Below are 16,405 nucleotides of genomic sequence, written 5' to 3'. Positions count from 1 at the left end.
ATTTGTAAAATATTGATGATGGTTTTACTCTATTGTGGTGACATGAGGATTAAATAATTTTGTGTGTGTGGGTGTGTGTGTGTGTGGTGTGCATGTATGTCCTTGTGAGTATACACAATCATCCCTCAGCATCTATGAGGTGTTGACTCTGGGACTGTCTGTGGATACCAAACTCTCTACTTTCTCATTTCCCTTATATAAAGTAACATGGCATTTGCATGAAAACCGTGTACATTTTCCTATATGCTTTAAATCATTTCTATATTATTTATAGTATGTAATACAATGGAATTCCAGATAAATAGTTATAATGTGATATTTTAGAAATAGTAATGATGAGAAGTCTGTACATGTTCAATACAGATTTAACTTTTAAAAAATATATTATACCTGAAGTTGACTGAATAATTGATATTGGGGGCAACTCTGTATATATATTCGTGTGTGTGTATGCATGTGTTTGTACAAATTTTTTAAAATATATAGTTCATTTTCATGTTCTGCAGATGTAGTTCAGTGATAAATTGCTTGTCTGGTATGCACAAAGCCCTAGGTTTGATCTCCCAGCCACATACAAAAGATGCATTTCATATTCATTAATTTAAACTATGCCAATATTTTTCAGTTACTCCTTTTTTGTTGTTGTTGTACAGGAGATTGAACTTGGGAGAAATCAACCACTGAGCTACATGCCTAGCCCTTGTTTGTATTTTATTTAGAGTCAGGGTATCACTGAGTTGCTTAGTTCCTCACTAAGTTGCTAAGGTTGGCTTTGAACTTGCAATCATCCTGACTCAGCCTCCTGAGCCCAAAGGATTACAGGTGTGTGCCACTGCACCAGGCTCAGTTTACTCTTTAAAAGTAAATTTAGGTGCAATATATGATAGAAATTGTGAAAAATTAACCCTAAATTAATAAAAAAACATTCATTTTGACAAATATTTTAATTACCTTAATGTTTTAGTCAGCTTTTTTGCTTCTATGACTAAAAAGCCCAACCAGAACACTTATAGAGGAGGAAAGTTTATTTTGGGGCTCAGAGTTTCAGAGGTCTTGGTTCATAGATAGACAGCTTGCGATTCCTTGTGGCCTGAGGTGAAGCTGAACATTATGGCTAAAGAGTGTGGCAGAGGGAAGAAGCTCACATGATAGGCAGCAGAGTGAGAGAATCCACTTGCCAGATACAAAATATATACCTCAAAACCACATCTCCAATGCTCACCTCCTTCAGCCAAAACCCTACCCACCTTCTGTTACCACTCAGTTAATCCTCATTGGGGGATGAATTCACTGATTGGGTTAAGAGCTTCATAACCCAGTCATTTCTCCTCTACACCTTCTTGCATTGTCTCACACATGAGCTTTTAAGGGACACCTCACAACCAAACATAACATTACTAGTATACACTAGATCTGAACGGTCAGGGATTGGAGACATGAAAAGAAAGTAGATATGGTCTAAGGAAACTGCAGTCTATTAGGAGAAACTGACATACCATGTAACTAATATACAATGTGATAAATGCAATGGCAGAGATAAATATACATTGTGTTATCATTGTGTCAATGAAGGCAAGACAGCATCTTGTAAAAAAAGAGCTGTGTTTACATTCTGTATTCTGAGATTGGGTACTTGGCTCTGAAGGTCCAAAGAATTACTGTTGACCATGCTAGGGGATGTTCAACCTTAAAACATGCATATATTACAAAGCAGACTGAGGTATATCCTGAAATATCAGATTTAAAATTTCATTATCTTTCAATCTTATGGACCATAATGCTCATAAGCAGCAATGTTCATGACTGAATAGAGGACTATGTGATTACAGATTGTAAAACAATTTAGATTATAGAAAAATGTAGGTAAGATGTTATTAAAATGAAACAATGTCAATGAGACCAAGTAAAATGGCTCCTATTTGAGTGGAGGGAAGGGGAACATGAGACAGAATGTGGTGACCAGTAGGTATGAGGAATAAAAGGTGAAGTATAAGAAATCTCGCAAATGTTTCAATTCTGTTGACAGCAGAGATGACAGTTGACACAGAGTTAGAAAATAAAAAATAAATAGGGGATTTATGGAAGAGAACAGAGAACACTACAGATATTGTTTCTAGTGTGGACTTGCTGTTTTGAAATATCTTTGGAGCAATTATTGAGTTCAGTAACTTACTGGATCTAAGGTAAAAGAGCACAGTTGGAGACAGAGGGTTTCTTAACCATGATGACTGAAGGCAAGGGAGTAGGTGAACTTGCCAAGAGGCAAGGTATGGACTGAGAGAGAAGGAATGGCTGCTAACTGAAACTCAAGCAAACATCAGCATCTTAAAATCGAGGATAACTAATGATTAACTGAACATTTCTGCCTTTTTTGGCTATTTGACAACTGACTGATCAATCATAATTGTTATTTGAGCAGAATCCACAAACACTGGGAAGGAACACTTTTGCCCATTGCAAAAGAAAAAAAAATGGAACAGATATTTTCTCCTTCTTGTCTAGGCAACAAGGGAATGGAATGTGGCTAATTGTAGTCCAACAAGATGTTCCTGTTTATGGCCTTAGATAGTGAGAGAAAGGTTCAGGGACAGCAAGACCTAACAGCGTCCTAGACATAGGGAAATGACAGAGTCAACCACATCCACACCTAAAAATGGTTTGTTAGTGTGATCACTTTAGTGATTTCTTTTGTGCAACCACCCTTACAACAAATCACTTTTCTTTCAAACTAGCCAGAGTTGATTTTTGACTATTGGTTACAAGCATACAGAAGAGCTAAGAATAGAAACAGGAGAAATATACAGCACTGAAATTTAAGAAAGAGAATACAAATTAAATAAAGAACAGTTTAATAATTGATCAATTTTGGAATAAAAATTTGACATTGAAGCTTTCAGGTTTTACTTATTAGGTTTCATTGATATTGCTGATTATGATTTTTTTTGTACTGGAGATTGAACCCACAGATATATAACCACTGATACACATTCCCATCCCTTTTTTTTGTTTTTTAATTTTAAGATAGACTTTCACTAATTTGCATAGAGTCTCACTAAGTTGCTGAGGCTGACCTCGTACTTGCAATCCTTCTGTCTCAGCCTCCCCAGCTGCTAGGAATCCACATATGAGTCACTACCCTCAGGGGCTTATGGAATTTAATAAACAAGGAAGTTAACTCACTCAAAATTATTATTGAATAATTGCATAATGTTCTTGGGCAATGAGACTACAATAGTGAATTAGAAAAAGTAGCTGCCTGCACTATTAGGACCTTCATTTTGTTGTCATTTCAGAATTTTCTGTTATCTTCTATGTTGTCTGAGAACAAAAGTTAGAGCTCTATTTTCTACATTGCTTAGTGCATGTAATCATGTGTTGATTGCCAGAGGCTGTTAAACTCTACTTTTAATTGAGAGGAAAAATACTTTGTGAATTGTTGTCTTTATGATGTCTTACATTTTCCACATTCACTCCTCCGGTGTTTCCTTTTGCCTAGTCCTCTATTTTTTTTTTTTATCCTTTCCTGAAAAATAAGTCCTGACTTGTAATTAGTCAACCAATCAAAACTAAGTAGGCTCCAAGGAGAAAGCTGATAAAAGTGAAGCTTGAGCTTGATTAAAAATGTGAATTAGCAATGAAACAATCCAACTGTAATGATTTTCCCTCATCCCCAGATTCTTGTCTGTTGGTGTGCTGGAGTTAGTAGTGATCATATAGGAAAGAAGGTTTTGTTGTTTTTGGAAAACTGATAAATTTAGACCTTACTTAATCCCTTGCTTTATATAATAGAAGATACTTGTATTCGATATTACATTGAAGTTAATTAAAACTACTAATGATCTTCTAGCATCCTTTTATCAAGATAAAACTTACAGTAGCCTCATTGTTTTTAGAAATATCTGAGTTCCAATAGTAAAGGAATTACCCTCCAGCAGTAACATTTGCTCATCTGTAGTTTTTCATGATGGACACACTTTTAATAACAGAAATCTTAAGAAGACAAAGAAAAAGGAGGACATATTCCAATCTGTTTGCTTTAATATTAAACTTAATGGGCAGTCTTCTCTCCTCAGTCTTACTTAACATATTTCCCATCCAACACCCCAACTTTGGGGATGCGTGCTTATAGGAAAGTGAGGAAGGATAACCTTCACCTTTACCAACCAGGCTTTCAAAGCAGATGTTAGAATCCATAAGGTGATAGAATTTATAGCCACATATTTGGGGCCATATTCTGTATATTTTTGCTCTGGCACTTCCTCTTCATTCCCATTGATTGATACACAAGGCTTAAAAATATGGACTTAAAAATCATCCTGTAGTACTTACAAGCTATGTAATCTTGTGTAATTTTCCTGCAACTCAGCTTTCTCATCAGTTGTAAAGTATAACAACAATACTTCTCTCATGGGTTTTGTAAGAAGTATATGTGATGCTGCTTGCAAAGGCACATAATAAGGGCTCAAGAAAACTTGGCTACAATTCTTTTTGCAATCATAACAAAACATTTTAGTTGTTTTATATGTGAATCATTACATTGTGAAGATTTAATTGTATGGCTTTATTCTCCTGAACACTTGAGCCACATTCTTCTTTTTTAAATGCAGTTTACCATGTCAAAGAATTATTAAAATTTCCATACTGCCTATGGAGTAAAATTTGCCTTGTTTAATAATTAAGATATTTGCAGTTAAGCTCCATCACCTACTAAAGTCCCAATTTCTAGGAGACTGAAACTAAATTCCACTAAAATGGCTTACTAAATGTCATAAAGGCTGGGCTTTCTCATACTGTATCTCAAAATGATCTTCTTTGACATGCGTTTTAACATTCCTTCATGCATTTCAAAGATTTACAATCAAGATAGATTATAAAAGAAAAAGCATGATGTAAAAAGGATCACTTTATTCTAGCAAGCACTATTAACACAGGGAAAGGAAATTTGAGGGGAAATTCACTATTACATTTAAATTTTTTTTTCTATAGCATTTCAGTGTTAGTCTCACTTAAAGCAAAAAAAATTCCAAGAAATATTTTATTTTTCAATTATATCCCAATAAACAGAAAAGAAGAATTATAATCTCAGGTAAGAAATTTACCTGATGTCACAAATATATGGATGGCAACATAGGTGACCCAAATGTTGCTACTAGAGATGACTAAGGACAGAAATGTAATCGGACACTTTTTATTCCTAAAAGTTGTACTCAAGGTTGGATAAAATTCTAAGTGTATATTTAACACTTTTATTTAATTTAAACACCTTATACCACTCATTGGTATACTTCCCCCCATTTCCCACTCCCCTGAAATCTAAGTAACTTTGCTGCTGTAGTGTATTTGACCATTAATTCCACTTCTGTTTTGACCTAAGTCTGTAATGACATAGTCTGACATATTTCTCAGCACAAGATCTGTTTTGTAAAATGAGTTTGACTGTTTTTCATTCTGTGGATTTCCCTAGAAATTATCTCACAGTATTCTTCCCACCCTTGCCTGTAATGTAAACAAACCTGGGTTTGTGGAAAAATTTCCTCTTCTGTTAAGTCACATCATTATTTTCACAAAATGTGGTGTTTGTATTCAATTATAACACTGAGGATTTTATCAATGTTTAAGCAGTCATAATATATGGGGTGTGTGTGTGTGTGTGTGTGTGTGTGTGTGTGTGTGTGTGTCCTTGTTCATCTGGTATACTGAGAATGTAAATCTTCAACATGATTCGCATCTTTATTTCTTGTAATTTGTTTACTACCTAATGCCAGACTACATGTAAATCAACTTCTATTCCTGTTCTTTATGTGTCAAACAGTCTTATCAAGTAGTTAGTTAACATTTTGGTAACCTATTCCATCAAAAGATCTGATGTACAGACATTAATCTAATATTGTAGGTATTTAAAACCCTTTTGTTTAGTAACTGTTTAGAATTGGGGACAGTCATGACAGAATGGCTTAGTATAACCTGGCCTTGCTTTAATGTGGGGTGTTTGAGACTAAAACCTAGGTAAGAAAGACAAAGCAGACTTTCTTCTATATGAAGGTTTGTGTGAAGATGACTATATAGACATTTTCCCTCATTTCTAAAGAAATCAAATGTACAAACAAAGCCAGTTAAAACTCCAGTCCTAGAGCCATTCCAAACCTGATTGTCCTTTTCTTTCATAATCTCCATGCCCTTGGGCATGTTTCCTAATCACCTTTACTGCGGTTCATCTTTAAATATATAGATAATTCTATTCCAAAAATGGTTGGTTTCAGGATGATTGGAGCCCTACTACCTTTCACCTCAAGAAGTCAGAGATGAACAGATCGCATATTCCAGCTTCTTTTCTGAGCGTGTAACCATAAAGCTTTAAAAAAAAAAAAAAGTAACAGAGCTTATTCTCTTGGCTCTTGAAGCCAAGAAGCAAGAAGAGAGTAAGCTTCCAGAAGTTTCCTCTGTGAATAGAAGAGACTCTCCTATTTTTCAGTGTACTGGCAAATGTGGTCCCATTGATAATAATAGTTTAGGTTGAAAGATTTCAGTTTTAGTACAAGGAAAGACACAGTGGATTGGCCAAAAGAGGAAAAAGGAAATATGATAATTATGTGGTTAGGACTTGTCTGAATATTAACCAAAAAGTGGGTGTAACCCACTTAGAATTGTTTTCTTCTAATTTAATTTAATCTACATTGAATATGTAAGAATGTACAAATTGCAAAATTTTCAGTGTACCATCTATACTTTACATCAGAAACTTGGTAACTAGTTCAAAAATATGTGAAACATACCATAGAATGAATAAGCAGATGGCTAAATGAATGAGCCTTATCTCATCAATATTATTAGGAATATCTGTGATTACACTTGGGACAGATTTCTGTCACTGTAAGGTAGCATGAATTACAAAATAACTAGAAAAGACATTCTATCCACTAGTGTCATGCACAATGAACTGTGCATGGCTGTTATGTAAATAATAGGGAGACCTCCTACTTGCTTCGACCTTGGAATTATAACTTAAGAGAAATGCAGAGAACATTGACAAATCCTAGAAATGTTTTTTTGTAAGGAACTTCTGTGATCTTGTAGTATCCATACATGAAGTAAACATTACTTTCCACATGAATTTTAAAATAAGTGTTGTATATTGCCTTAAATTTAAAGGAAATGTCTTCATTTCTGCATGTAAAGAATGCTGAGAAGTGATGATATGCAGTGTGATATTCTATGGTGTGTGCAGAAGAAAATTCGGAGGTCTAGAATACAAGGGGACCTAGCTTTGTTCTTGTGAGCAATCAATCAACATTGAGAAATCAACCTCAATAAATAGAGTCCTGAACAGTTTAGAATAAGTAGAAGGTTTGCTCACCACATCTAATTTTGCATGTACATTATCCTGATTCTGATTTGTCAAATAGTTTGACAGTACAAAAAACAATTGATTTGGCTGAAAACAATAGAGCTTGAGTCTATTAAATGCACTCAGCAGCTCTGGATCACAAAAATCCACCATTTAAAAACTGGACACTCATCTATTTTATGAGGTTAACATTAATATGAGTAATCATGTATCACTTCATAAATCCTTGAAACATTTCAGTTACTTTTGAATATTACAACCTCTAAAATTTTTAAAAAGATGAAAGCGTTGAGATTGAGAATGCATTTAGAATCTTACTGAATCAGCAATATTGCTCCAAGTAATGTTCTCTAGTTCTTGAGTTTACTGAGTACAGCACAGCTGGTTGTTTATTTTGGCTTTCTTGAGTTCTATTCCTTGATTATGTGACATTCAGCTAATTATATGACAAAATATCTGACTCAACCACAGAGCAATTTACTGACCACATGTGCACCAGGGTATTACTCTTTCTTTCCAGTGAGAAATTACACGTACTCCTTCCCACGAACATGACAAGTGGACTCCCAGAGCTGGCACAGTGTATATTGTATGATTTGTCACTGTCTTTCAGTTTTCCCTACCTCAGTTACCATAACTCACAAGACCTGATTTGGCTTGCTCAAATCCCCTCTGCTCCATGTCCTATGTATATAAGCATGGATTTAATACCATTTGATATCCAGTTTCTCCTCCTTGTCATTAAACTCATTTATCATTGTTTAGTTGCATCAAATGTGCTTGTCTCCTAGATCGATCCTGTTCACCAAAAATATTTGATAAACTTCCTTTTGTTTCCAAAGTGAAAAGCACCCGAGTTTAGCCCTCAGCTCTAACTGATGAACATTTTGTCATTTCTTAGAAGATGAATGCCCAGACAAACATGTGTCGGAAATATATGTAATCAATCTTGAAAGAGTAGGTGTTGACAAACATGACATAAGACAGGATGTTTAAGCATGAGGTGAGGAAAAACAACTAAAAATATAATGTACTTAAGTAAGGTTTTTCTTAACAATATTCAACAGAATATAATTTTCATTCTCTTCAAGAGGGTTGCTCTAATTACTTTTATGTTATGGAGAAAGTAGAGTTTAGATACTGTTTTTCTACAGTGAGCACCCTCTGAAAGCAATTGCTAAGCATTGCTGTGTAGCAGAAAAATATGTATGCTTTCATCTCCCCTGGCAGGAACATGCTAACTGCAATGTTAACAAGGGTTCTTGACATTTTACATCAAAAAGGAGAAGTGACTGAAATAATGATATTCAGAATTTATCTCCTTACACAGTATCCAAATTCATGTTATAATCAGTTTGATTAAAATTTTAGATTTTTTAACTTTTGTGTGCAACACATTTTTAGAATTTCAAAAATACAAAATCTTAATCTCCTATGAAATTCACAATAGAATGTTCACTTTGGTATCTGTTCATGGGTAACAACTATTTTTCTGGGCAGTCCTGTTTCTAATATCATTATCAGGATGGAAATGAACAATATCCAATCTCAAGTAGTGGTGAAAGCAAATACTCTGTCATACAATATAGTGGGTATAAAGACATATAAACTGAAAGATAATCATTAATCTATAATTTACAGATAATATCTTGACATTAACATTTTTTTCTCTTTTAATAGCTCACTGTAGAATTTTCTTAACAGTGTGAGATGAAAGAGATTTGTTCAATAGCTAAGTGTTATACAAGATCTGGGAAGAAATAAAATGTATTAATTAAGAGATATAAGAACAATATACAATACAATGTTTTTAATAAAACATATGCTTATTTTTTAATTAAAATTTAGCTGTTGGCAAAATGTAATTAACGCAGTGCAATATATGAGAAAGAGAAATGTGAGATGCTTTCATAAATGAAATCAAATCTGTAAAAATACTGAAAAAGAAAATCTATTAATGTTTCTTTCCCTTAAAAGGTTGATAAAAGGAAAGGGGGTGGGGGAGAGAAGGGGTGGGGGAAAGAAGTTCTATTTATGTGTGTGTATGCATGTGGATGTGTGTGTGTGAGGGGTATATTTATATTTTGTGATGATTTAGATTGCATAAATTCAAATGAATTTTTTCTTAGTAAATTCATGTTTGTTAAAAATCTAGTTTTTCATTCATCATTTGATTTTAGCCTTCTTTTTTAGCAGATTAAACATAGTGAGTCTTTAAAAGGCTATAGTTTACATCAAATACCCCCAAATTAATATGATGGAATCAAGAAAGCATCACAAATGAATTATAGACATTCAAGGTGCTTTCCAAAGTTGTCTTATAATACAAGAATAGAATCTAGTTACATGAATAAAATCAGGTCAGGCACTTTTCAAGACCTTTTGGCTCAGAACCACAAGTTCTTTCTCTTTCTAACTTGAACATTTCCTAGGGATGAAGAAGTCCTAACAGGGAAAGAAGGTACCTTTAAGGTGTCCTCAAAAGAAACCTAATGGAGGATACTTGACCCTTACATCAAAGGGTTTTTTGTTTGTTTGTTTGTTTGTTGTTGTTGTTTGCTTTTTGTTTTTACTTCAAATCTCAGAAAGACTTAATAAATATTATGTCTACATTTTTCTTTCTTTTCTTCCCTACTTGACCCACAGATGAAAAAATATGTTTGTGCAAAATGCTGTAAGGAAATGTACAATTCCCTTTAACTCAGAGCATACAGAAGTTGAATTCATTCGGTTATATATATGAAGTTGTTGAAAAGATGTAAGCTTGACAACACGTATAAATTGAGATACCAAGTCCAATGTGTTTTACATACTTACACAAACAGCATATGGATTATATTGCCTACTGCATGGCAACAGAGCCATAGTGAATTTGTCATCATAAATTCACTTACTGTGAATTCTATCATATAGTTTAATGAAAATAACAGTAAAAATATTCTTAGACAACAGATTGAATACAAGTGGCAATTTGAGTCTTATAATGGTAGTGTACATGCTTATTGGTAGCAATATTTTTGAAAGTATGGTGACTTACTGAAAACATAATTTTACCACCTTCACCTGTTGAAAAAAGAAGAGGAAAAGAAAAAAAATAACAAAAAATAACATTCTTGTTCCTCATTCTTCTTTTCATGTATGTCATTTTATGAGTGAATGTTTCATATTTATTTGTCATTTGTCCATTATTTTTTTTTCCTCTTCAGGTGTAACCTAGCTCCTGTGGTGGAGTTTGCTGCAGATGTGGGAACTAAATCAGATTTTATTACCATGAATCCATCAGTTGTGCAAAGAGCATTTGGAGGCTTTCGGAATGAGAGTGACAGAGAAAAATTTGTACATAGACTTTCCATGCTGAATGACAGTGTCCTTTGGATTCCTGCTTTCATGGTCAAAGGAGGAGAGAAGCATGTGGAATGGGTTAATGCATTAATCCTTAAGAATAAACTGAAAGTGCGAACTGCCTATCCATCATTGAGACTTATTCACGCTGTCAGAGGGTAAGTGACTGGAAAGGACTAGTCTGTCCTTGGCACAATGAAACACATAACTAAACATTTTTGCTAGACAGGAAGGAGACTCAGTAAAATCTCCAAATTAATATATGTTTCCATTATTTTATAACGGTTACCCTGTTCACACTCATGAATTTTTGTTTGTGTACTTACTATTTTAACTCATTCTTTTCTCATAAAAGCAAGCTGTTGAACCTGGCACTTATTTATGTCTACTCATGAATAAACTACAGATTTTTATATTTTTCTGAGCTAGAGTAATAAGAATTCATAGTAAAATTGATGACTTTAGGATAACAAAGCTACAACAGAAGTGCTAAATGACTAGTGGATAATATCATCGAAATATAAATGTTAAACATATTTAAGGAGCAATTAAGTCCCATCTGTAGACCAACAGGCCTACTACTAAGAGAAAAGACTGACTGAGGTAATACGGCTTAACACTTTACCCCAAAGTCACAGATGCCAACTTCATGAATTAAGTCAACATTTCCCTTTTATTATCATAGGCTTTTTATTCTCAAGGAAAAAGTATAAGAAAGGATCTCTTGCTTAGAAGTGACAAGTGACCAGAAGGCCAAATTCAGTCATAAAACCCACAAGCAGATAAGCAGTTCTGTTTATTTACTGAATGTATGTATGCTGAGTGTCAGATACTGTCAGCACAAAAGTGAAAATCTCACTACTTAGATGCATAGGCTTCATGGTAGAAACAGAGGTGTATACAATTCTAGCAGTAAAGTAAAGGGGTGAATTGTCCCTCTAGTGGGCTTAGCATTTTGAACTGAACTTAAAAACAGCATAGCATTGTTGGGCAAAAAAAGGAGAAAGTGAAAGTGAGAGAGGGAACCAAACAGAAGGAAATATTATTGCCTCATTAGGGGAAATTGACACAAGGAAATGATTAGGTGCACAGTAAAGGTATGGAAAAATGGAGTCCATTGTGGAGAATTGGAATATGAAGTTGGAAAACTAAGTGGGAATATGGTTGGGCAGGGAATTAGTTTTATCCTATATAAACACAGTATCAATTTGAGAAGTTACACTTTTAACTGCAGATTCTTTTAAGAGAAGTAAAACACTAAAATTGCAAAGGCAAACTAACCTTTTTGATTAATTTACTCATAGGTTAATGGAGAGGTAGTGCAGAAGCACTGAGCATGACAGGTTCAGGGGATCAATTAAATATAATAGAAAGAATTCCTTAAAAAAGACAGTGTTCCAAGCCTAGAGTTAAAAATAACTTCCTTTATGTACTGTAATACAGGAGGCTAAGGTGTTTTGTTTCATTTGTTTTGGTATTGAGATCCTTTCCTGCAAGGATTTTCCCTTTCCTGATTAAACCTGCAGATAATTTTTTGTGTTGTATTATACTTCACACAATCAAAGTCCATTTTTATAATAAGATCATGGTTATTCAACATTTATCTCTTTGTGTTTGAAAATTTCAACAAAATAAGAATGTGTACATTTGGAGGACAAGTAACTGTCATTTTTTAAATTAAAATGTTTTATATTTAAATTTTGACTCTAAATATGATATATTCAAAGAACAACTTTACAAGTGCATGTATTAAGAACACTTTTTTGAGATGACAAAGTTGAGTATTATTTGGTTCTGAAAACAAACTTGGAGAAATTACTTTTCAATTTTAGAAACACACATTACAGAGATAGATGCATAAGTTTAAAAACAAATGCTATGAGTAAGTAACCCCTAACCATGGAAAACCAAAGAAATACTTTAACAGTATGCTGAATTAATATTTTAGTTTGCTAGATTCTGGTTAATGTTTCACAATTCAAAAATAAAAATAAAAAAGCAATTAAGCATGAAATCAGAGTCATGGTTGAAATAGTGTACTTTCAATAAGGTAAGATCCAGGTAGAATTAATAATGATGAACAGTGGATTTATATAGGCTTTTACAGATGTTTTGTTTTGCTTTGCTTGGCTTTGCTTTTTTGAGAGCCTATGTTGCCCAAGCTCCCCTTGAACTCCTATGCCCAAGCAGTTCTTCAGCTTCAGCCAATGGAGTACCTGGCATACAGGCACATCCCACCACACCTGGCTTAGACATTTTGAACAGTAAAACTTGGGGATTCTTTGAGTAATTTTCCAATACTCTTCTCTTATGCTTTATGTTATCTGCTTTTCTTCCATAATCATTTACATATAAAGTACAGTGCTGATCCTTTAGTGTTGTATCCCAGAGAAAAATAGTGTCAGACTCTGACTACTGGTGAAGTTAATAGCATGCTTTGTTTTGGTTAGTTTGTTTAGTTTTTTTGAACAGACTACTACTATTACTACTACTACTACTACTACTACTTCTTCTTCTTCTTCTTCTTCTTCTTCTTCTTCTTCTCATTATTATTATTATTATTGTCTTTAATGTGGTGCTGGGGATCAAACCCAGTGCCTCATGTGTGCTAGGCAAGCACTTTACCACTGAGCCACAACCCCACCTCTGACCAGACTTATTTTGAATTCTCCAGAAAAAAAACATTTGTAGGTAAATGGATGGAGTTAGAGAAGATAATGCTAAGTGAAGTTAGCCAATCCCAAAAAAACAAATGCCAAATGTTTTCTTTGATATGAGGGGATTGATTCATAATGGGATAAAGAGAGGGAATATTGGAGGAATAGATTAACTCTAGATAGGGCAGAGGTGTTGCAAGGGAAGGGAGGAGGCATGGAGTCATATATGATGATGGAATGTGATAATTATTATTCAAAGTACAGGTATGAAGACACGAATTGGTGTGAATATACTTTGTATACAACCAGAGATATGAAAAACTGTGCTCTATATGTGTAATAAGAATCATAATGCATTCCACTGTCATATATAACTAAAAAAGAACTCATTCCACTACTTTCTTCCTTTTATATATACATACCCTTCCTTGAAGTGAAGGGATAGAGTTCTGAAGTATAGCCTAATGTATAAAAGTAGCTCCAGAGTGGCCTATCCCTTTTCAAATGAGATAGAATTAAGTACTTATGTGCATGTGAGAGGCTATTTTATTTATGAAATTATTGAAACTAATACTTTTATGCATACAAGGTAGTATTTCAATGTAATATGTGTATGCTAAAAAGCTATTAGAACTCTAAAAAATCATAGGATGTGTGAACACCAATGTAAAAGAAAATTTAGATGAAACGAAAGCAAGGGCGAACTCCCATTAGACTGTTTTTTAAGTATTTGTTTCATATCTCTTGATTTATCACTCTGAAGCCTTGTGGTTAATACTGTTAAGAAAAAGTTTCATATCCTCTGTTGATTACTGGGAGTTTTTTTGATTCTCATGAAAGGTTAGAATACCAACTCACGCATTTCAGGGTGGGCATGATGACAGTGCTTGAATGTCAAGACCTTTCCAAGTACTGCAACTGCAAGTGGAAAGTTTAGGTGATAATGAACATCAAGATTCCCAAACACCACAAGGATCATTTAGGTTATTATCACATGGTCCAGTTTCATTATTTCAACTTTTTCCTCTTAGAATTGCAAATGCTTACTAACTTTAAACACTCATTTTATTTTTTTAAAGCTCTAAAAATGAAACCATAAAGTGTAATGCATTATTGGATTAAGATTAAATGTATAATTCTTTGAAAGTCATATTAAGGGAAATAGGAGGAAAACTATATAGATAATTTGTGATTTAAGAACAGTCTTGCAAAATGGTGAAAATGTAATTTAATGGACACAAATAAAATATATATTCACGAGTTTAAGAGAACACATTAAATCCATGATGGCATGGGACCTTTTTATAGTTTCTTCTTTGAAAGCCCCCTGTGGTTATGGTTTTTATAGCATTTTGTGAAGAATGAATAATTACAAGATTTAAGAATACAGAGGGCACTTTGAAACTTCATAATTACTCTTACATGCAACAAAAAGAATATGTTGTACATTTATAATAAAATAGTCAATGTACAACTCAAAATCTCCTTTAAAAAACTTTTAACTGGGTCTGCAGATGTAGCTCAGTGGTAAGCCTTGAGTTTAATTCCCAGCATCACAAAGAAAACAAAACAACAACAACAAACTTTTAACATAGAAACAGTTTTATATGATGTTAAATTACTATTGAAAACATACTTCAAATGAAAATATATTTTAAAAAATATTTCATTATGTAAAATTTATATTTTTGTAATTCCTATATTTTATTTATAATATCCAAGTAGTTGTGAGTTTTTTAAGTGGAATTATTATTCTTTGTTTTCTAATTTGCAACATGTTAAAACAAAACACAAAAGCAAGCATTACACAAAGTGGAGCCTCAGTTGTACTACCAAACAATCAGAATTAATTTCTTAAGGATTTTTCTAGCAGTTAGATGGATAGACTGATAAGAATATTTTAAATTTCTATATTTATAAAAGTAAACATAGAGTTATGCTAGTAGTTGCACAAGTATATTCATATGTACTCTTCCTCACTTTGTTTATATAAATTGATTTGTTGTTTTCTCAACACTTAAAGATACAGCCCAATCTTTACAATGGAAAGTTTACCCCATTGCTTATTTTTCTGTATTTAGCCAGCCAGTTTTGATAAACTCTTATATTAAACCCTATTTTGTTGTTGTTGTTGTTTATTATGATTTATTTTTTTTTTGTAATAAACATTTAACGAGAAAGAGAGCTTAAATATACAATTGTGGTTTTATCAAATTTATACAATAACAGTATTTTTTAAAATATAAAATTCAAGTATACTCATTATAATAACTCTAAACAAAAATATATATACATATATGTATATCTGTATACATATATATGTGTGTGTGTATATATAATACATAAATATATATATATAATGTCATATGTTATAATTCCTTTTCAATTACAATTCCCTGAGCTAATGATAGTTAAAATTTGCACTATATTTTTCTATTCTTGTTGTCTGTGCTTATGTACACATATGCCTTTACACATATGTATCTACAAATACATTTACAGAATTTTTTTTTCATTTCACAAATAAAAAGACTTTAATAAATGTAGAGGGAGATTTTTTTTGCCTATAATCAAATATTTAACTTTAAGAGATCAATTGGTTTTAACTTTGATCTCTTTGTCATAAGTTTTGTAAAAAATATGTTAAAACACTTATATTTGAATCTTTTTGCTCCTGGCAATTATTTTAGTTATTATTAATTATATAAATTAAAATGAAATATTTAACTCAATTATTTCCTAAGCATGCATGTCCCCTAGTTCATTTAATACTAATATAATTGTCCTATTTTGTAACAACATTATATATATTAATTTGTTTTAATATAATAGGGCTTATGTTATCATTGAACAGAGAAACTGCTGCTGTGTATTAAACAGGATAAACACTTGGAATGAGAACTTCCATGTGATTAGCATTTATTCCTATCGGCATGCAATGTCCTGAAATGTCATGACCATTAAATGATTTTAAAGATGTCCAATATTTTTGCAAACAAACATCTTCACCAGAATGACTTCCAGCAGGGCACAGTGACGCACACTGGTAAGCCGAGCAGCT

At 33.0% G+C, this 16,405-nt stretch overlaps 1 protein-coding gene across 1 annotated transcript in view; it reads left to right on the top strand.

The window, feature by feature from the left end:
* The window catches only part of St8sia4 (ST8 alpha-N-acetyl-neuraminide alpha-2,8-sialyltransferase 4), a 95,436-nt gene that overhangs the window by 36,615 nt on the left and 42,416 nt on the right, over positions 1 to 16,405 (top strand). Inside the window, exon 4 of the mRNA XM_005326133.5 lies at positions 10,552 to 10,845. Coding sequence (XP_005326190.2) covers positions 10,552 to 10,845 — 294 coding nt within the window. The remainder of the gene's footprint in view (positions 1 to 10,551; positions 10,846 to 16,405) is intronic.

Source organism: Ictidomys tridecemlineatus, chromosome 1, assembly GCF_052094955.1.
Source record: "Ictidomys tridecemlineatus isolate mIctTri1 chromosome 1, mIctTri1.hap1, whole genome shotgun sequence".
NCBI classification, from domain to species: domain Eukaryota; kingdom Metazoa; phylum Chordata; class Mammalia; order Rodentia; family Sciuridae; genus Ictidomys; species Ictidomys tridecemlineatus.
This window is presented reverse-complemented; position numbering and strand designations above follow the sequence as displayed.